Raw genomic sequence first — 22,034 nt, 5'->3', positions numbered from 1 at the left:
ATTTGGGGCAATTCCTTTCTCCTCTGCAGCACCTTGCCCTCTGTCCCAGGTTGTTCAGGGGGATTTCCCATGGAGCCTCTGGAGAGATGGAGGGGACAAAGATTTGGTTGCAAGCAGGAATAGGGGATAAGAAAGTCTTCTCTGAAAGTGCTTTATGTTCAGTTATGAGATGATCCAAGCCTTTTTCTTCATTGGGTGTTTAGGAACACATAAAAGATAAAGGGGGTTTTCATTCTTGTTCTGGCAAAACTCATCTTGTGGCTGTCGATTTCCATTAAAATGCAGAATGAGGGGTGTGTGTCAGTGTTGTTTCTTACAAGCTGCTTCCTCTACACACCTTTCTTCATGGTTGTGTCTACGTGCCATTCACACTCTCTATGTCTGGTGCTATGTATGTCAAGTTAGAAACTGAAACTTGATTTATTTCCAGTGATTTTGAAAAATGAAATGTTTCCTGGTCAATGGTATACTGCCTCAGACAATTTTAAATGGAAGATGTCATTTCAGCATATATGCAAGTTTATTATTTTCCTGCTTTCATATACTGGAAATGCTGTTCAGACACTACTCACCTAATATATTTAATCTTAATCATGTTTCTTGTTTACAGAAAGCAATAGACCTTGCTAGTAAGGCAGCACAAGAAGATAAAGCAGGGAACTTTGAGGAAGCCCTCCGCTTGTATCAACATGCTGTACAGTATTTTCTTCATGTTGTCAAATGTAAGAATTAATAGGCTAAGTATAAGTGTTTGGGGTTTGTTTAAACAAGCCTTCAAATTCCTTTATGCTATATCTTTAGTTCCCAAATTACATTCTGTAGTTATCTTAGTGATATTTAGCCCCATTTGGGAGAAGGCCCTTCCAAATCAGCTCTAAGACTAGCAGTTAGAACAGGAGGAAAATTTGCAGGCAGGACACAAATTAAACTGATGAGCAACAGTGGAAGAGGCAAGAGATAAGGAAAATATTCTAAAAGTATTCTCAAGCACAGTTAAGAAGAAATGAAACGTTTAATTAATAATCTGATTACCAGGATCCACACAACAATGTTTTGGCCTCAACTAATGTTCAGTAGAGGGCTAGAACTGCTCTTAACTGCATACCCAGCCACTCACCTGGTGATTATGTTCAAGCTTTCAGGGGTGAGAAGCATCTTTATTTGCTTCCATTATGTTTCTCTTTCCAAACAGTTCCATTTCTCTCTATCAGAGTGAATGCTTTCTTTATGCACATTATATTAGAAAGGTGAACCCCTTTCATTAGTTTATTAGGAACACTTCTCAGAATCACAGCACATGGACGGTAAGAGATACCAAGCTCTCTGAGATTTGCTATACAGGTGTCTTGTAGAATACACTGGCAGCCACTCTTGGTGATGCTTGCCCTCAAAGTGCTGCTCAAGAGTGTCTTCCAGGAAGTTGGAAGGCCCTTTGGTGCCCATTCTGGGAAAGAAGGGGAAAGGGTCAAAAATAATGGTAGGAGTTTGAAAAGAGCAAGGTTCAGTGGCAGTACACATTGCTCAGGGTCGTGTCTGCCATTGATCCATGGTACTGGCACAGATTTTGCAGCAGAAGCAAACAGCCATGGGGCCATCAAACATAAAGTCTGCCAATCACCCTAGAGAGGGACTCTCCTTATATTTCTAGGAAATTGCCTGGCACTCTTTGTTGTGAAATCTTACTAATTTTCTCCGTCACTGTTAATTAGAGCTGAGCTTGGTGCCAATTCTTTCCCAAATGTACAGACCTTGAAAACTTTTTTTACAGGTTTCAGCTTGTTCTCTTCTGTGCTAAATGTCTTGCAATAGAACATCAGTTTTATCCCAACACCCAAATGGAGTAATCAAGTATTATTTAAAATAGTGTAGGAAACCAGGTACCCTGCACATATTTTGGACTACAACTCCTATTCAAGACCATCAGGTTGCCTATCCCAATTTAAGCCATGATTTCTACAATAATTTTATTTTGAGTTACTCTAAGTACATTTTATTAAACCTTACTAACCTGTTTATTTTCTTTTTGCGGTTTTGGAAACAACCTTGTTTGCTTGATTAATGCTTAATAATTGTCACATTAGTATTATTATCATCTTAATACGTACCATCTTAATTATTATTACCTTCTTAATTGGAAGAAAAAATAAGAAAACATCTTAATTTTACTTTGCTGCCATGATGAATAAGAATACATTGTAAAATTATTCAGGTGTTACATTTTCTCAGTTGGGAAATCAACAGAATAGACTGGATGGCCCCTGTGGCCTCTTCCAACTCTATGATTCTATGAGTAGTATTCAATCATAACATTATAAACAGTTGTAATTAATGGGGAGTTGGTAGATAAAAAAGTACACTATCTAAACTTGACCTGTGTGGTGAAACAGAATACTTTATTGTTCATAGATGAAGCACAGGGTGATAAAGCAAAGCAGAGCATCAGAGCAAAGTGTACTGAGTATCTGGACAGAGCTGAAAAGCTGAAAGAATATCTGAAAAAGAAAGAGAAAGCTGCCCCCAAACCAGTGAAAGAATCTGGTCCAGCTGATGAAAAGGGGTATGTTGACTACTTATTCTGACACATCTAGAAATTCTAGAAGTGATAGAACGTTGCATGAAAAATAATATTATCTATGGCATGTATAGTTTCACATTTTATAAACACAGTTTTAGTGTTGCTTCTGTAAATTTATTCAAGATCATTTGTGTGTTTTTGTGTGTAATTGTTTTACTGACTGGTCCAATTACATTACAGTTTCACATGGTTTCCTTTTACACAGTTACTGGGCCTATCCAGATATGGCATTCTGGGATTTTGTCTGTGTGATATGTTTTCATTTCCTTCTCATATTGAGGGGGGCAAGAAAAGCATAATAAACAAGTAGGTCCGTAACTTTTGTTTGGACATGGTATACATTTCGTAGCACTCATTAGTCCTAGGAACAAAACAAACGATCCCGATTATCTGCTTTGGGGGAAAGGCAGGGTAGAAATAAAGTGATAGAACAGTGGAAAACAATACTGGGGGTTAAATCCACATTTAATCATACTTAGAGTAATATTATTTAATTTAGCAATTTCAGTAGTTCTATTGTAAGTACGTATGACTAAGTCTGGATCTAATCCATTGGCTTTAGATGAATGCTGTGCTGTCCACCTCACGTTTTTACTTTCTTTTGTGTGTGGAGGGCAGGCAAGCCCAAACCTAATATTGATAGAAAGGTTCACCTAGAACATAATTTCTAATGTATTAAGCTTTTAGGTTCTTCCTTGTATTAAGAAATTTGGAGGCTGTAACCAAAAGCATGCTTATTGAAAAACAAGTACAGTCGTCCCTCGATATTTGTGGCTTTGACACTTGCGGTTTCAATTATTCATGAGGTCAAGGCCGCTGCACATGCACTCCTCTTCCTCCTTCCTCCTCAGTTTTTCCCCCCGGGGAGGGAAAAAAGCCCAGGAGGGAGAAGCCGGGAAGGGTGCATGTGCCAATCCCACCCCTTTCCTGGACGGAGAGCTTTCTCTTTCCCCAAGCAGCTCTCTGCTTTAGGAAGGGGAAAATAGTCCCTCACCCTTTTCCAGGACAGGGAGGTGCCTGGGGAAAGACAGCTCTCTTGCCTTGGGAAGGGGTTTGGGGAAAGCAAACGTGCCCTCCTTCTTGCTGTTCCAAGGCTTCAGAGAGCTCCCTGGATCTCCCTGAAGCCTTGGAAGTGAAGGAAGGAGCTGCGAATGTCTGCTCCCCTGCCCTTCCAGTGCCTCAGAGAGTTTGCTAGAGTTATTTGAGGCTTCAGAAAGGAGATGGGGGACTCTCTGAGAGCTCACTGCTCTTGTCCCTTGCTTTATTGACAAATTTTGACTTTCATGTGGGGCCTTGAGCCCCTAACCCCCATGAATGTCAAGGGTCAAATGTACAGGTAAAATCTGTGGGGACTTGCTTTCTTCAGTATATTGAAAATTGAAGGTGCCAGGTAAAACTCTTCTGTTGTGTGCTGGCATGTGTCCTGTATATTTCTTGATTGGTCAAAATGCTGCTTCATGGAATTGTATTACTACTTTTTTCCCCCTGGAAGTATTAATGAAAAATCAGCATGGGCTAGGCTCTGATTAACTTGTTGCTTTGAAATTATGTTTACTAAATCTAATTTCCATTACTGAAATACTACTTTTCTATTAATCTTGCTTTAAGGTAGTTTTTTGACATGCACATATTTCTTAAGATGTCTTTTGAGGGAAGGATGTCTTTTAAGAAACACATCATTTTCACTGTCGACTGAGAAGGCCAGTTTCTGTTTCACCTGTGTACTTCTGTTTATACCCAAACTAGAAATGATAGTGATGGAGAAGGAGAATCAGATGATCCTGAGAAAAAGAAGCTGCAGAATCAACTCCAAGGTAGCTTTACATCATGCTCTTAATGTCTGGAACAAAGCAGTTCTATCAAGACATGATAATAGTCTGATAATGGAGTAGACATTAACATTAAGGATCATTAGGTGCTCCTGACTTGAAGAACGCACCTAAATATGGCTTTATTTATTTATATATACATACCTTTTGGTTTGTTCTTAGCTCTTTGCTGCCACTTTTCTTGCTATCTAGTGATTTTCTGGCAGTTTTATTTTCTCTTATTACTTAACCCCTGCCAGTAAGGGATCATAGTGAGCAAGATGATGACCAAATGCCATGTTAAGATTTGGATATTTAGCATTGTCACTAAGGTCTAATGCTTTCAAAGAGGAAGGGGAAAATGCATCCTTGCTTTGTTTATTGTTTGATCATTATTTTATCTACTGATATTCCCTCTCTTTGTTGTCATGTCGAAAAACTAGGCCATAGTGCTGTCTGCATGACCAAAGTCTTTGTGGCTGTCCACCCTAAAGAACATCCAAAAACCATGAGAGAGACTTCTTTGAAAGCATTGAAAGCACCAAACCAAAATCATGCTTATAGCCACTGTTGATGGAGAGGTTACTTGGGTACTTTGATATATTGTGGCCCGTTAAATGAAATAGTATGGAACCAATATCTGATTGGTTCTCACTAAATACTTGCCAGTAAGACAAACAGAATTAGTATAAGTGTAAGCATTCTTTTTTTTTAAAGCACTGTGGCTCACAGACAAATCTGTATGATAAACTCTGAATGACTACCCAAACTGTAGCCTTGAGATTAATCAGTCTGAAGTGAATGCTAGTTTGTAAATTAATGGGATTCTGATTTAATGTTGATGTTTAAATGTTCTTCTTTGAAACTGGAGAAAGAAATGTTTAAAATAATAGTATTTTGTTTAATAGGTGCCATTGTTATGGAACGACCAAATGTCAAGTGGAATGATGTTGCTGGTCTAGAAGGAGCAAAAGAAGCACTTAAAGAAGCAGTAATATTGCCTATTAAGTTTCCTCATCTTTTCACAGGTAAAACCAATTAAGTATAAATCACTTGGCAATAATGACTGGCTTAGTTTTTCTTTTTTTAATGTTTTAAAATCCTGAAATATTTGGGTTATGGGCCATGGATTTAAGAGCTTCTAAAGTTTTTCAGCAGAATATGTACTTATCCCATAAGTACTAAATACAGACATAATTCAAATACAGTAATAAAGCTTCTGAGAAAGAAATGCTTTTTTTACAAAATTCTTTTATGAACACTAAGCTCCGTCCACTTTTCCTTTTCATCTTCTTACTAGCTGGAATGTTAGCGGCATTAACATTGGAATGATGCTGAACAGCTGAAGAGACACACTTTTTGTGTTGGTTTGCAACAACATGCCTGGAGCAAACAATACAATAAAGCTTGAGCTAGGAGGAAATGTAATTCTTACTTAGCAATTCTACTGTAGATGATTGTGCCTGCCTACCACAGGCCAGGTAAAAAACAGCAGCCCTGAGGATCACTTAGGAAGCATGCATGAACAGAGAGAGAGAGGAAAGCAGATAACCTGCTTCTCCAGCTACTCCAAGCATAAAAAACAAAGATCTATATGTTTGACCACCAAAATGGTAATTGTAAGCAAGGTGGAATCTGGTGAAAGGTGGTGGAGGGAATCGTGTATTTTGGAAGCTTTAAAACTGTCTCCAGAACGTTCACATGTTTTTCGGTAGTTATGCAAGTCTTGCCTGATCTGGTTGTTTCATTTCACATGTGCATATTGTTAGCTTTGAACTGTTGTTAGCTTGGGAAATGAGGTGGAACCCTGGACACACCAGAATTCTATTAATGTTCTGACATGTGGAACAAAAGTTTGCTTTGAAAGGGAACTAAGAGAGAAATGGGGCCAGCAAAGCAAATGATGGCATGAAATTGTAGAAGCTGCTTATGTCAGATAGTGAGGGAAATTGTTGATGGCTGTTGTGTAAATACAAGTGTAAAGATGTAAATATCACATAGCTGTCAGTGTTTGGGTTAATGCAGATAAACATTGTGCAGAAAAGCAAGCACCACCAGAAGGTCATCTTCTCAGTCACAACTTGCCTAACATCAGAGACAGAAAATGAACATAGAGGAAGATCTTAGCATTCAGACAGGTTCATGAGGGAATGTGCAATCCCTTTAAATACATAGGCCTAAATCTTATTTCTAGGCTCTAGTAGAGGTGACCCATTAAATCAATGGGAATTTAGAAAGCAGTTATTTAGGTTTCATTGGTTCAATGTGTTTACTGTGGTTGTAACTAACAATTGGATTCAGGCCATAGGATCCAGTTGTATAGATCTGTGAAGATTAAAACCAGCATCTGGCTTATGTCAAATGCAAATGCAAGCAGTGAAGTTTAAGAATATAATCTAATAACTATATTTCAGAGCACTTGTAGTTTCCAAGTAGCCTTCAAAGAGACTACTCTACTGCATATAATATACATGATAGTAGTCCACTCTAGAAGTTACCAAAACATGGTTAACACTGTTTAGAGTATCTCATGCCACACTTAACTGGTAGATGGCACTGTACGCCAAAGATGTTGCTCAAGCACCCAGTGTAAGGCCACACATGAAGTATGTCTGCATGGAAATTGGGTGCTTTGTAGGCAGCCCTGGGTGCTCTACTTTAGCAACATATGTTTTCCAGCATATATGTAAAAACAGTCATCAGAATTGGACTTGCAAATAGATTTTTTGGTGCAGTACTTTAAATAAATGAAATATATCAAGTTCTTTGTGAGTAGCTGGTAGCAGGAATCCAGTATTATTAAAATAAAATTTAAGCTTAAAACATAGCATACATTAAAAATACAACAATAACAATAACAGAAACGAAAAGAAGCTTCACACAACACCAAAAGAAGCAATTATCAATAAATAATCTTAATTCCCTAATTTATCTACAAATATAATTCCCCTCCCCTTCACTCCAATGTACTAAACCCAACAATTACATAAACTAAACTAATACTAACATACAATAATATTATTAAAATTGACTTCCCACCCTCCAACGTGAAGAAATTCAAAGTAGAAAACCAAACAAATAAAAACTTCTCTAAAATGCTTTTCTACAGCCAATCCACTTTTCTTGTTATAATACAAAATCAAACACATTTCATTCATCCCAATCTGCAAGCATAATCTTCTTTGCTTTCTTCTAGTATTGTGCTGAGAGGTTATGTTGTTTTGTTTTCTTGGAGATGTTTCCAAAAACATACTTGTTGGAAGTTTCGAGGTTTTTTAAGTGTGGTATTCGCTTCTGAGCACAATACAAGGTGTTGGTTATTACCTATAAAGCCCTACATGGCTTGGGCCCGAGTTACTTGAGGGACCGCATCTCCCCATATGATCCGCCCCGCACACTCAGAACATCTGGGAAGAATCTGTTGGAAACTCCATCGTCCAAATATGTCTCCACATCCCAGATGGCTTTTCGATAGCAGCCCCGCGGATCTGGAACAGTCTTCCTGAGGAGCTCTGTCTTATGACCCCCCTGGAAACATTTAAAAAGAGACTTAAGACCGTTCTCTTTTGTCAAGCTTTACCCCTGATGAATAAGATTTACACGCTTGTTGCTATTGATTCTCTGCCTTACCCTGGATATGTATGTTGTACGACTGTGTATTAATAGAAGCTTGTATTGCTGGTATTTATTTTATATTTTTATAAGAGTCTTTGTATGGTTTTAATAGTCTGTAACCCCACTTCGATCCAATGGGAAAAGCGGGGAAACATATCGTAAATAAAAATTTATTATTATTATAAGTTCTGATTACCCGCAGATTTTTTTTGTATACCACATTCAGTGTGAAACTGAGAAGGCAATTCCATGAGTAGTACTTTTTTATTTTTTTAATCTTTCTGTTAGGTAAAAGAACACCCTGGAGAGGAATTCTTCTGTTTGGACCCCCAGGGACGGGAAAATCCTACTTGGCAAAAGCTGTTGCAACAGAAGCTAACAATTCTACATTTTTCTCTGTATCTTCTTCTGACCTTGTATCAAAATGGTTAGGGGAGAGCGAGAAGTAAGTAGTAATGCTTCAGATCACAGATACTTTCAAGTGTGTTGGGTGTGAATTTCTTAGATCTTAAATCATGCAGACCTTGCAAACATGTGTTGACTCAATATAAAAAGCCCAAGACTTTTCTGGAGACCCATGGCCTAGCCACACTGAAGAATTAAAGCAGTTTGACACTACTTTAACTGCCCTGACTCTGTCCTACAGAATCCTGGGATTTGTAGTTTGCTGAGGCACCAGAGCTCTCTGGCCAGGCTGAATAACTCACCAGACTACAAATCCCATGATTCTGTAGGACAGAGTCAGGCAGTTAAAGTGGTGTCAAACTGCTTTAATTCTGCAGTGTGGTTACACTGCCAGTTACTCTTGTGAATTTTAGTGGTGAATTATTATAATATATGCTTTTTCTTTATCAAATTACCAAGATGCACAACAGCTCTATATTGTCTATATATTGTCTCTATATAAGTCTATATTGGCTGGCTTTCGTTTTGCTACAGCAGGCTAGCCCAGCTATTCATCACCTGTTTATGAGATGGAAAATTCAGCATTTTCACAACTAAAAATAAAGATCATCCAATCATTCATTGCATCCTATTTGGAAAACTACTTGTTCTGTCTGAAGGAGGCGGCTGAAGATGTTCAGGAGTGGTGAAGTAAATTAGAGCCTTTGGAAAGAGAGATTTATCTGAGGAGTTGTAATTTTGTAGGAAGTCCCAACTTGGCTAAATAGATGTCTTTAACACAGTTGTTATTCAGGACCAGCTGCATCAGACTGTGGCTTGGTAATAGCAGTAGCAGCTTTTGCTCTATTTTGCTCTACACTATACTGGTGTAGGTGTGAGACATAGGGCTAAATGCGATTTTAGGACTACCTAGAATAGATCTGTGGTGTCTGCTTTGTGAAGTATGACCAATAAAAAGGTAAAGGTTTCCCTTTTGGCAATATAGTCAAGTTGTGTCCAACTGTAGAGGGCAGTGCTCATCTCCGTTACTAAGCTGAAGAGCCAGCATTGTAATAGAATCATAGAGCTGAGGCCATCATGGATGCATAGAAAGCTATTATCTTCCCAGCAAAGTGGTAACTGTGATGTCCTGCCAGGACTGATTGAATCTCCCGCTGCATTTTCTTTCACATTGGTTCAGGCCATAGATTATTTTAGTGTAGAAAAGTCATTGTATTAGTTTATGGGAGGAGCTGTAGGATTCCCCTGCATTATTTCCAGGTTTGGTTTGCCCTTTCCCAGCATGCTCTGTTGTAGCTGGAAGCTTTTAGTTCGGAGCAGTCTTTGCTGTGAGCAGGCAGAGAGTTGTCTTTTGGTGGCAAACAGGCCCAGACAGCCGGAAAGGGCATTTCTTACATGTTAGCCATTTTAGTTACCAATTTAGCCAAATTAGTTACCAACAGCAAGTGAGTAAAGGAATTCAGGAGCTGAAAGACCCTGCACCAGCTCCATTGAGTGAGGAGAGCAAACCAACATCAGACCCAGAAAGATGACATCTGGAACATTGCTGAAACTGTAAAGTGTCTTTTATCTAGAGCTGGGGAGGAGAAAACTCTTTATTTTTGTCCTTTAAATTAAACTTCCCCCTTTTTGAACTTTACATTCAGCTTCAGAGCCTTTTTGGGTAAAAGAGTTTGATCTCACCAGGGTACCGGCGTTGCACACCCAAACCTGCCACCACCTTTAGTTGGGTGTGTCTTCACAGTAACTATTTATCTACTTGCGCTTTTACATGCTTTCGAACTACTAAACTGGCAGAAGCTGGGACTAGGGACAGGAGCTCATCCCATTACGCAGTACTTGGGCTTGAACTGCCAACCTTGCAATCAGCAGAGTTAGTGTCTAAACCGCCAAGTCACCACGTCCCTATGACCAGTACTTTTCATGTTATTGTGAAATGCAGCTATAGAAAAAATTAAGTTTCATATCTGTTTTGCCTAGATTTATAAAATGCTAATTATTGCATGGTGCGTTAATAGTTCTGACCAATGTAGTGATGCCCAAGAACCTGTAATGAATTGTGTCAATTCTTATGAAGCAGCTAGGATATTTCTTCTATGTTCTTCTATGAAGGAAATAAAAACTATGATTTAGGGATATTGGTATCTGATCAGAGATGGAAAAGCTGTAAAAATGAACTTTATTAATAACAATGAATTTTGGAAAAGATGCAGTGCAATGTCATGCTGCTATATGTTGCTTTCTAATATGTAATTTAATTTTTTTCACAGGTTAGTGAAAAATCTCTTCCAGCTTGCTAGAGAAAACAAGCCTTCAATTATTTTCATTGATGAAATAGATTCTCTGTGTGGGTCCAGAAGTGAAAATGAAAGTGAGGCAGCTCGGCGCATTAAAACAGAGTTTCTAGTCCAGATGCAAGGTAGGTTTATTGGCTTCCTGGCATAATTTGTTTAAATAATTGATATTTTGACTTGCATAATGTTAAATAATACTTACATAATATTGTGGCCTAGCTTGCATCAGCCTACCCTAGGTAATCTGGGGAGATGAAAAGTTTAATGGTATTAATGTTGGGTTATTTTTCCATATTGCTTATGGTTCAGAAGTTGTGTAATTGTTACTGATTAGATTTACCTGTTCTCATTAGGCGTTGGAACAGACAATGAAGGGATTTTGGTACTGGGAGCTACAAACATACCTTGGGTTCTAGATTCTGCCATCAGAAGAAGGTAATACGTAACATAACTCTTTTGGTGCTCTCCTATAGTTTTATCCCAAATACTAGTCCTCTGCTTTTAGAGCACTCATGATTGCAGGGCTACTTGTCCACTGCTAGTACATTTTCACTGGCAAAGTATCATGTTTGTTGGTCCCAGCAAGTGCCCTTTGATCCAAGAATATGCTTAGCAGCATCAGCGAGCACTATATGTATCAGTAACCCAAGGGTAATGTTACATTTTTAGTGGAAATGAGTGGAAAATTTTATTCCACTTTACAGCCATAGAAATCATTTATTCACCTTTGACAGATCAAACTGTTGACTGTAACTGCACAGTTCTATAGAGTTGGGCTGCCTAATATTACCTGTTTTTAATAATATTATAATAATAATATTTATTTATAGCCTGCCTCTCCCCGAAGGATCAAGGTGGTAACAATTGTAAAATATCACATTAACATTGATTAAACATAAATCCCTAACCCCCAATTAAAAGCTGAGATGTTTGTTTCATTCTGATCCTATAACTAAAGCTTTAATTAAATGGTTGTAGGATCAGTGAGTGACCTGTTATTTTATTTTGTTACAAAAACCCAAGGTTAATCAAGTCACCAAAATTGCTTTCTAGGTTACACCCAGTTCAGATGTAACATTCGTGACTTGATAAAGAGTGGTTTATGAAGCTAGGATGGGAACAAGCAATCCCCACTTCTCTATAATTGTAGTTAGAAAACAGATAGTAAAACACTATTCTGTGTTTCAGATATAATGAGGAAGTCTGATCTAAAGAGACCAGAATCAGTGCACCGAAACCAGCACGCGTAGGCCCAGTACTCAGGCCCAGTGTATGCTTTATCAAACCAGGAGCTTTACATCCAAATGACCACTGATTTTACTTGATTGGACAATTATTTTATGGCTATTCTGCTATACAGTGGTACCCCGGGATACGAATTGCTCGCGTTACGAAATTTCCGGGGTACGAAAACGTTAAATTGAAAAAAACTGTTCCGGGTAACGAAAGGATTTTCGGGTTACGAAATTCCTTTCGGCGCGTTTCGGCGCGAAATTCAAATCGCGGCTAGCGGCTAGCGGCGGCTAGCGGCTTTCCAGCGCCTTTTCGGGTTGCGAAATTTATCGGGTTACGAACGGCGCCGCGGAACGAATTAAATTCGTAACCCGAGGTACCACTGTATGTGTTGGAAAGCTAGTTATATTGGTGGAGAGGGTAGACAGTCATGTTAAGATGTTACATTTTTATTGGTGCATGAAATACTGTAATATTGTATAACACAAAACATTAGATACTGTTCCTTTTGACTATCTTAAAGCTTTCACATACAGTAAAGATTTAAAATTTCCAGAAGTGCTGAAGTCATGAGAAAGAATGTTGTTCTGTTTTTATGGGGGAGAAAATGAATTATTTCTCTCTTTCAAATGAGGTTTGAGAAGCGTATTTACATTCCTTTACCTGAAGATCATGCAAGAGCTGCAATGTTTAAACTTCATCTCGGGACTACTAAAAACACCTTGACCGAATCAGATTATCGAGAACTTGGAAAAAGAACTGATGGCTACTCGGGTGCGGATATCAGTGTAATAGTACGAGATGCCCTAATGCAGCCAGTTAGGAAAGTTCAATCAGCCACACACTTTAAAAAAGTGAGTAAATGGACCCATTCTCCCTCCTTCTCTCTGTTTCTCTCTCTGTCTCTCTCTCTCTCAAGAGGGGCCAATCAAAAAACTTTTGACAGGATGTTAGTGTTCACTGAGAGCAGGGATTTCTCTTCACCCCATCAGACTGTACCATCTGCTTTGGCTTTTGGCACCTTAACCGCAAAATCTTGATCAGCGTTGTTATAGAAGAGGGAGAGTGCATCATGTGGGCAATTTTTGCATTCTCATGGGTGCCCCTAAGGGGTATGTGGAGGCAAAGGTATTACATGTTATTGACAAATTAACTAAACCTTACAAGTGGTAAGAAAGAAAAGGCAGGCAGGCTTGGCTATGGCAGGAGATGCAGTTCTAAGAGAAAGGCCAAGTCTCATACCACCTCTTAGGTGTTAGCAACTGGGCCAAATATTTAAAATATATGACTGGCATCCTGGTTAATGACTTTCAAAAGATCAAGTCCAACTTACAACTACATGTATCTTTTGGTTGTAGTTGCAGAGGGAAGAATTCACTTCTCACTTGAGCATTGACCAAAGCCCACAGAGGCTCACTGTTTTCCTGTGGCACCCCCCAAAGGAAATCTAGTGGGGGCAGCTGAGGATTGCATGACCACATTTTGATAGTCAGATGCACAACAATGCAGGATCCTCCAGAACCTTATGGAGGTTCCAGCAGATGATGTTGCTATCATGTGTTCGATTATTAGAACATTTTATATAGGTTGTGTGTAGTAGTTATGGTTTGAGGGGTTTTTTAATACATGTAATTTTATACTGTTTTTATTTGATGTTTTTAATTGTTTTTAAAGCTTTTATTGTAATGTTTTAAAGAATGTTTTTATTTGTGAGCTGCCATCCCTTTCTGGGAGAAAGATGGTATAAAATGAAATAAAGAAATAAATAGCTCAATGGTCCTCATCTTCCCCCTTACTCTGTCTTGGCTGCTACATGGCCATGTCCAGGGGAGGGAAAGAAGACTGAGTCTCTAGGGGTGGGTGGGGAAACTAGAGTAGCTCCACCTGGTAGATATTTATACTGCATCTCAATAGAGGATCTCAGACATATGATTTTTTAAAATCATAATCATCCCTACATCTTGGTGCAATAGTAGGACCAGCAGCTTCTTGTCAGGTCTGGTGCTTTCAGTGTTTCCTGACATTTGAGAAACCACCTTTTTGTTTTCCCACTCTCCCATTCTTCAAATATTGTTTCCATCCCTAATGGCATGAACTGAGGTGCTTGGGTTGGATGGAGAACTATGTTTTTGATTTTCAAAAAGTTCACTATCTGACAATGTGGAGTTATTACTTGATCTCACAGTACTGATTTAATTTTTTTTATATGTGCATACTGCTGATTTAATTTTTTTTATATGTGCATACTGGGTAACTTTGGGCAGATCACACATGCTCAACCTCAATGGCAATGGCAAACTCCCTCTGAACAAATTCTTCTAAGAAAACCCCGTGATAGAATTGTCTTGGGGTTTCCATAAGTCAGGAATCCCTTGAAGGCACACAACAACAACATTCTCCGGCTGGGTTAGGAGAAGCACTCCACAACCAACGGGTTATTCCTCATGTTCAAGGTTTCTAGATTCTTTTCAGATATATCCATTTACTCTCCTCACCTGCTCATCAGTTTTTTATTTCCTGCCTTGCCAGCTGGACATGTTTTTCCCTAGACAAAGTTAATTAAGATGTGGAACAATAGGTAAAATGGTGGCTAATTCAAAAAAGAGAAAAATAAGAGAAGAGGAGATGGGAAAGGAAACCGCAGCAGCAGTTCTAGATAAAAAGTAAAAACAGGTTGCGGCAGAGGCAGCAATGGAAGTGAACTAACTGACTACCTCCCAGCATGCCATGAGTACATTCAAAGAAAAACATAACCAGATATCTGCTGCCCAGTGTGGCTCTGGAGAGAAAGACAACTTGGTATTGAAACAAATATTTATGTCAAATGAGAATGAGGCAGAATGTGGTCTGGCTTCCTTATCTCCACTGAAAATGAAAAAACTCAAGTCGAAGTTAGAAAAAAAACAGCTGTGGGGGATGTAAAACAGAAAAAAGGAGTTGGTAATTCAACAAAATATGAGGTACTTTCTAAAACTGTAGCACGAGCCCATATCATGGAGGCAGATTAGTGTACAATAGCCACTTCAATTTGCCATCTTGGGAACGGAGGTTCCAAGGTAGGGAATGAAGCTATGGTGGACAAACAGGATGCCCTGATTGGTGGTTTGGAAACTGCTTCTGTGCAGTCTCAGCACTTTAGTGACACTTCTGAGAGTTTGGAGGAATGGAATAGAAGTCTTGGAAGTGCAGCCTCCTTTGCTGACATGTTTAAACAGTATGATGACAGGAGGACCACAGACAGCACAAACAGTGTCTGGGCCTCCATGTTGGTACAGTGTGAGTGCTGAGATGGAGAACAGCACATTAGCCAGGCCAATATACAATCAATGATTAAAGAGGCAGTAAATAAGAGGATTAATATAATTTTGAAACCACACAATGAATTACAAGTGAAAATCAATGGCCAGACCGTAACATTGTCTGCAATGAATTATCAGTTGATGAATTATATATTACAAATGAATTTAAATAATTTGATTGAACCAGTTAATTTATGCATGATGAATTCAGATAAAAGGGAAAATAGTACACAGAATCAACTGAAGGAGAAAAAGCAAGTTAGTAATAAAGGAACTGCTAGTTCAGGTGTTACAACACAGCAAAGCAAGACAGCAACGGAACATGTAGAAGATACGATAAAAGAGAAGAAATATACAAAAAGGACGAAACATTTAAATACTATTTCTGATTATGAGTCAGAGGTGGAGGATGGATTTCATTAGGCAGCGATGTCACAACAGTCTCACGATGGTAGTGAGGAGGTAGATTCCACAGAGGAAGATTTAAATTCTGAAAATAATACCGATAGGCTTTTCATGGTAAAACATTTCAGGAGCTTAATAAAAAGAGTGCTCCAAATGTTAGGAATGGAATACAGTCAGATTGGTGGTCACAGTGATAAGGAAGTTGTAGATTATGATCAAAGGATAGCAGCAATTTTAAGGAGGCCTTTACCAAAATTAATGGAGATTTCATTACCAGATATATTCTAGGGGTCGTAGACTTAGAATGAGAAATTACTTTTACAACTAAGAGATTGTTGAGTTATTTTCAAAAGCTTTATTTATTTGGAAAAAAGACAGAGTCTCTCAAAGTGCCTTTGGTGGGTGGGCCAGTCATAGCCCTTATATCTCAGGAGCAGTAGTTCCTAAAGAGGGAGACACAGTTCTGAAGGAAGTGGATGAGCAAAGGGCAGAGTCAGCATTAAAGAAGACTCATGAAGCCATTCAGATTGATCTACAGTATGTTGCTGATTTAAGTCACAACTCATTGGCATTTTCTGGCAAGGAGTATAATGGCAACAACAGTGGTACATCAATCACTGATTTTGCCACTGGGTGTCCTAGACTGTGGCCAGCACACCCACACTATGCCGATAAGAATGGCTTAGCACAGCAAGTGGAAGCAGACCACAGACCTTGCAAAGAGTCAGCGTTAGAGAGCAATCTGAAAGCCAAGCCGAAGTCAGGATACCAGAAGTCAGAGTAGTCAAATCAGTCCAGGGCCAAAGCAGCCAGAAGATAACAAGGGTCCAGTCCATTCCAAGGTCAAGACAACAAGGAGTCAATATACAAGGAGCCAGTGCCGGCAGCAATCACACCAAAGGATCATGCAATAAACTCTGACACTGAGTTGATGCCTCTCTGCACCTTAAGTAAGGGAAAACTCTCCCTTGCCACCTGAGGCTGGTTTGCTAATTGCCTCTCTGCAATTCTCCTGGATCTGCGCCTGCAAGCACTCTCAGCCTTTCTTTGTTTATAGGTAGGCACATTCAGGCATGATTCCTTCCTAGAGTCACCACTAGGCTGTTGCACCACAGGAGGCATCTCACTAGCACTAGGACCTAGTTGAGCCTCCTCCTCTGGGGCTGGGGGATCACAGCTGGGACCTGGCAGAGCAGGATTAGCACCTGGTGTAGCCTCAATTAGCTCTTGCTCTGGAGGAGGCTCCTCCTCCGAGAGCTGCTCTTGGCTGGCTATGACACGGATGTGGATAAAAAGTCTAGAAATAACTTGGCATGCCATTTAAAGAAGAGTTGGTATTTGGGGAAAAGGCATTAAAGAAGGTGTTGATTGAAAATAAAGATAAGAAACAAGTTATGCCTATGATGCACAGAAAGAAAAGTGATAAGAAAACAATTTCAAAGTAATTATTCTTACTTTCAGGGAGGAAGAAACTATAGTAGAATGAATTCAATGGGGGCAGGTTTCATTGGATGGGGGGGAAAACCAGTTTAAAAGAGGATTCCAGCAGCAAAGAAGCTCCATCTGCTAGCAACAGAAGATAATACTGGTATAAGAGACATTCATGTGGGGGGAAGGTTACTGCGTTTCAGATGGTTTTGGCAGGAGATAACTTCAGATTGCTGGGTGATTCAAGTAGTCACTCAGGGATACCAAATTTGTTCTCCAACAAATATCTCCCCTCACCATTATCAAAACCAGAGAAACAGGAGATTGTTCAGAAGCACATAGATCATCTCCTGCAAATTAGGCCCATAGAATAGTTATCTTGAAATCAAAGATGTGTGTTCCATCTTGTTCATAGTAATAAAGAACAGTGGAATTTACCGTCCTGTATTAGATTTAAAATTCTTGTAAAATATCAAAAGTTCAAGATGGAATAATTACAGTCAGAGAAAATATTCGAATGAATGACTGAATGGGTTTGATTGATTTGAAGGAGGTATATTTGCATGTACCAGTGGCTCCTTAGTTTAAGAAAATATCTTCATTTTCAGTTCAAAGAGAGCTTTTTTCAATTCAGGGCGCTTCTGTTTGGTCTGTCCTCAGCTCCCAGGGTCTTCACCAAGGTATTGGTTCCACTAATTGCTCATCTCAGGAAGGAAGGAGTGCAATTGCATCCATATTTGGATTATATCTTGGTGAAAGCAGGAAGCAAGGAAAAGGTTAAGGACAGGGAGGACAAGACATTAAATTTTTTATAGAGGCAATGGTTTGTAATAAACTTCAAGAAAAGTCACTTAGAGCCAACTGCATCCCCAAATCACTTACATGCAGTAATAGATTCCCAGAAGGGATGCCTGTTTTTATCACAAGAAAGGAAGATAAAAAATAAAGAAAGAATTAAATCAAGTTGAAGTTGAAGGCTTTCAAGCCTGGCATCCATAGTGGGTTTTTTTTTTTTTTTTGGGGGGGGGGGGCTATGTGGCTGCGTTCTGGAAGAATTTATTCCTGGTGTTTCACCTGAATCTGGCATCTTCAGCTGGCATCTTCAGATCAATTATTGAAGATGAGAAAAGCAGATATAATGTTTCTAGCAAAGGTCCAGGGATTGTTGATATCTACTATCCAGTTGATTTTATGGGCTTGATTTCATACTCACAAGCTATGGCAGTTCCTCGTGCAACATCAGATGGATATAGTGAGGAAGAAAAACCATAAGGTCACTCTACCACAGTCTATGAAGAGAGAGGTGAGATGGTGGTTGCAAAACAGACACTTGAACACAGGACAGTTGTTTGTAATTCACCTAGAGGTCACAGTAACTATGGATGCAAGCCTCTTAAGAATGTGGGGGGTGCATTGTGAGGGACATTGAGTACAAGGAGAATGGACTTGTGTCTACTTGAAATACAAGTTATCTGGCATTGAATATGGTCGGTTCTATTAGGTTTTTGCACACAGTAGAAAAGGAAAGCTTGTGCAAGTGTGCATGGACAATTTAACCATAAAAGCTTACTTTGTGAATTGGGGGGGGGGGGGGGGTATGATCACTGCCCTTGATCTGAGAATCGAACAAGATATTCTGGTGGGTGAAAAAATCAGTAAAGTCATTGACAGTGGTGTATCTCAAAGGTTCCTTGAATGTGCAGCCAGATTATTTGAGCAGACAATGGAGAATGGACCTTGAACAGGGAATTTTTTCAGCAGTTAGAGGCTTTTTATGGGCCCTTCCAGGTAGATTTATTCATCTCTGGAGAGAATTTCAAGTTAAAAAGGTATTATTCAATAGATGGAAACAAAAGAGGAGAGCAGCACGATGCACTGTCAGTGCCTTGGCCTCAGGGGGTGCATTACACATTTCCATCTCTCCCAATAATTCAGAAGGTCTTAACAAAAGTAGGACTAGAAAAGGCAGAGCTGCTGTTAATAGCTCCCTATTGACCAAGACGACCTTGGTTTCCTGCTCTGTTGCAGCTGTTAGTCGGGGAACCATGGATACTGCCACAAAGACCAGACATGTTACATCAGGGACCAATACTGCATCAGAATATGAGATGGTTGCGATTAACTGCTTGGATATTGAAAGGGACATCTTGAATCAACATTTTGGCATTGAGAAGTGATTCTACTCAGAATAGATGGTGTAACTTGGAAATCTTTTAGAAGTTGGTCTGTTTCTTGGGGTATAAATCTAAATGAGATAAATGTTAGTGATGTGCTTATTTCCTTCAAAATGAGATAGTGAAAGACTAAGACCAAATACTTTGAAAGGACAAGTGGCTGCTTTTTCCACTGTTTTGTTTCCAGAAGTATGTCATTTGTCTACTCATCCTCAAGAGGGTTGCAGATGCTTACTTTTAATGTTATATTTTTGGTATTGATCACTTCAGCAAGACGTTTCTGAATTGGCAGCATTGTCTATAAATCATAATTTGTGCAAATTTAATCAGGATAATTTTAACTTTAGATCCAATTTTTTTGCCAAAGTGTTCAGTAAACAAAGGGCCATTCAAGATATATATATTTGCCAATTTTTTGTTTAGATGTTAAAATGGCAGTGATGACATATATAAGAAGAACAGCAGATTTCAGATATATTGATGCAGGATGTATTTTAATCCAAAGACATTAGGAAATAGGGTGTCTAAGTATATGATTGTGAGCTGGCTGAAGGCTTGCATATTCTTATGCTATGATTATGTAAAAACGCCCAGGCCATAGCAGATATGGGCTCATTCTACCTGCTCTATGGCTACAATCACTGCTTATGCCTTATTGGCATCTCTACATGAAGTCTGCAGTGCAGCAGGGGGAAGAAACTCTCTGCGTTCATTGAACATTATAAGACTGATAAGTATAAATTGGAACAGACGTCTTTTGGACACATGGTGTTGCAGTCAGTTAGATAGTTAAGATAGTAGGTATACCACCCAGTAGTTGAGTTTCAGTATCTCCTGTTGGTTGTGGATCACTCTTCCTAACCCATCCAGAGAATGAAGCGTTGGTACTTGTTGTGATGAGTCATTCTTGGATGGTAGAAGGAGCAATCCACCCCTATCCAGTGAGTGATTATGAAATTAATAATAATAATAATAATAATAATAATAATAATAAGAAGAAGAAGAAGAAGAAGAAGAAGAAGAAGAAGAAGAAGAAGAAGAATTGAAGTGTTGAGCTAAATTGGTTGTGTGATATTGGTTTAGGCAAGGTTATAGAATAAAACTGACGAGCAGGGGAGAGAAGTGAATAGAGATAACTGAAAAGAATTTAGGATTCTGCCTATCCAGCTGATGTGTGGGGAATAACCCATTTGTTGTGGATCGCATCCAAGAATGACTTCTCGTGGCAAGTACCAACATTTCAATCTTTGCTGCAAATATATAATTTAATGTAATTATAATTTGTTTCCTGTTTTTTGACACCCGAGACACACATATAATTTTTATAAATCCTTTGATTGACTGTACCTTGAATTTCTTTTCTGTCACAGGTTAAAGGACCATCACTGTCTGATCCGAATGTCTTAGTAGATCTCTTTACTCCATGCTCTCCAGGAGAACCCTATGCCATTGAAATGACGTGGATGGATGTTCCAGGGGATAAATTGCTGGAGCCTGTTGTTTGTATGGTTAGTCCTTGTTTTCCTTTGAATGTTTTCAATTCAGACTGTTGTGTCCGTGTCAGGATAAAGAATATGTATTCATAATTAAATCTGTGCCCTAATTTACAGAAGATTATATGCCTGATAAATCTGCATGGATTATAACAATGGCATGGTGCATTGCAAAGTACACTTGCTCAAGAGAGATGTCTCTCTTTAACTGCACCATTTCTTCCCACTCAGATTGTGCCCTTCCCTACCATGTTTTGCTGCCTTAGAAGACTTGTCCTCATATGTCTTCTCTTATATGCAAATCAAGAATTGTGTATGTTTATTCTTGCATTCAGATCTGCCTTAAAACATCTTCATATGAACAGTAAAAGCTGCAGTACTGATGCATACAATTTGGAACATAAAGATATAGAAACATTCTTTATAATAAGTTAAGTTATCTAGCTCAGGATGGCCTGTTCTAACTGGGGGTGATTGCCCAGAATCCTTATTCTGTAGATTAGTGGTAGTCCATGGACTGATGCTTGTCTATGAGCCATTTGTTGCCATTCTACTGAGAACTTCCAGAAAACTATGGGCAGAAATTTGACGCCATTAACTGGCACATTAGGGAAAAAACTGCCATTTCTCCATATCAGGTAGTCTGAGAAGTGCTCTTGTTGATGCATGTGCTCTACCAGCGCCTTGAACTACAGTGTGAAAAGGAAGGACATAATTCCTCATTTCTGTTTATAAAACAATTGCAAATGTTCCACTCTTTCTCGCTTAGTACATGGTTTTAGTTTATTACCTACATATAAATTTTTTGGTTTTCCTATTTAAATTCAACTATGGCGGGTTACAGACCGCCATAAAGGACGTCCTTAGGATGTCCCATTTTGAAAAAGGGGCGTCTCTTCCAGACGCCCCATTACCCTGTTAAGGCCAGAGTCCATAACAAATGGCGGTGGCCGTTCCACACGGCCGCCGCCATTTTGACGTAGCGGACGTTCTGCGTCCGCACGTTGCAGCCCGGAAGTGACACCGCGAGTGCGCACTTTGGCACTTGGGGCGTCTCTTCCGGGTTGCCAGAAGGAGCGTGATTTTTGCACTCCTTCTTTGCAGTGCGGAGGAGTCGCGCGGTTTGGCTGCTGCGACTCCTCCGCACTGCAACTGGCAGCAGCCCGAGACCGCCCCTTTTGGGCGGTCTGTAACGGGCCCAAAGTTTCCAAATATATGGTGTTGTAACTCTGTTTCCAAATCTTTTGTTGAGCAACATTGTCCAGAATCAGTTTAGGTACTGACACTATCCAATCATATTTATTT

The 22,034-nt window shown here is 39.3% G+C and overlaps 1 protein-coding gene across 1 annotated transcript in view; it reads left to right on the top strand.

The window, feature by feature from the left end:
• The window catches only part of VPS4B (vacuolar protein sorting 4 homolog B), a 37,514-nt gene that overhangs the window by 4,904 nt on the left and 10,576 nt on the right, over positions 1–22,034 (top strand). The window contains exons 2-10 of the mRNA XM_089516619.1: positions 611–722; positions 2,407–2,557; positions 4,322–4,389; positions 5,292–5,411; positions 8,287–8,443; positions 10,674–10,822; positions 11,051–11,132; positions 12,565–12,784; positions 20,607–20,744. Of these exons, the coding sequence (XP_089372745.1) occupies positions 611–722; positions 2,407–2,557; positions 4,322–4,389; positions 5,292–5,411; positions 8,287–8,443; positions 10,674–10,822; positions 11,051–11,132; positions 12,565–12,784; positions 20,607–20,744 (1,197 nt within the window). The remainder of the gene's footprint in view (positions 1–610; positions 723–2,406; positions 2,558–4,321; positions 4,390–5,291; positions 5,412–8,286; positions 8,444–10,673; positions 10,823–11,050; positions 11,133–12,564; positions 12,785–20,606; positions 20,745–22,034) is intronic.

Source organism: Sceloporus occidentalis, unplaced genomic scaffold, assembly GCF_023333645.1.
Source record: "Sceloporus occidentalis isolate IW3139 unplaced genomic scaffold, rSceOcc1.0.p SCAF_3, whole genome shotgun sequence".
Taxonomy (NCBI): Eukaryota; Metazoa; Chordata; class Lepidosauria; order Squamata; family Phrynosomatidae; genus Sceloporus; species Sceloporus occidentalis.
Note: the sequence above shows the minus strand (reverse complement) of the source record. Positions and strands in the feature narration are given on the sequence as shown.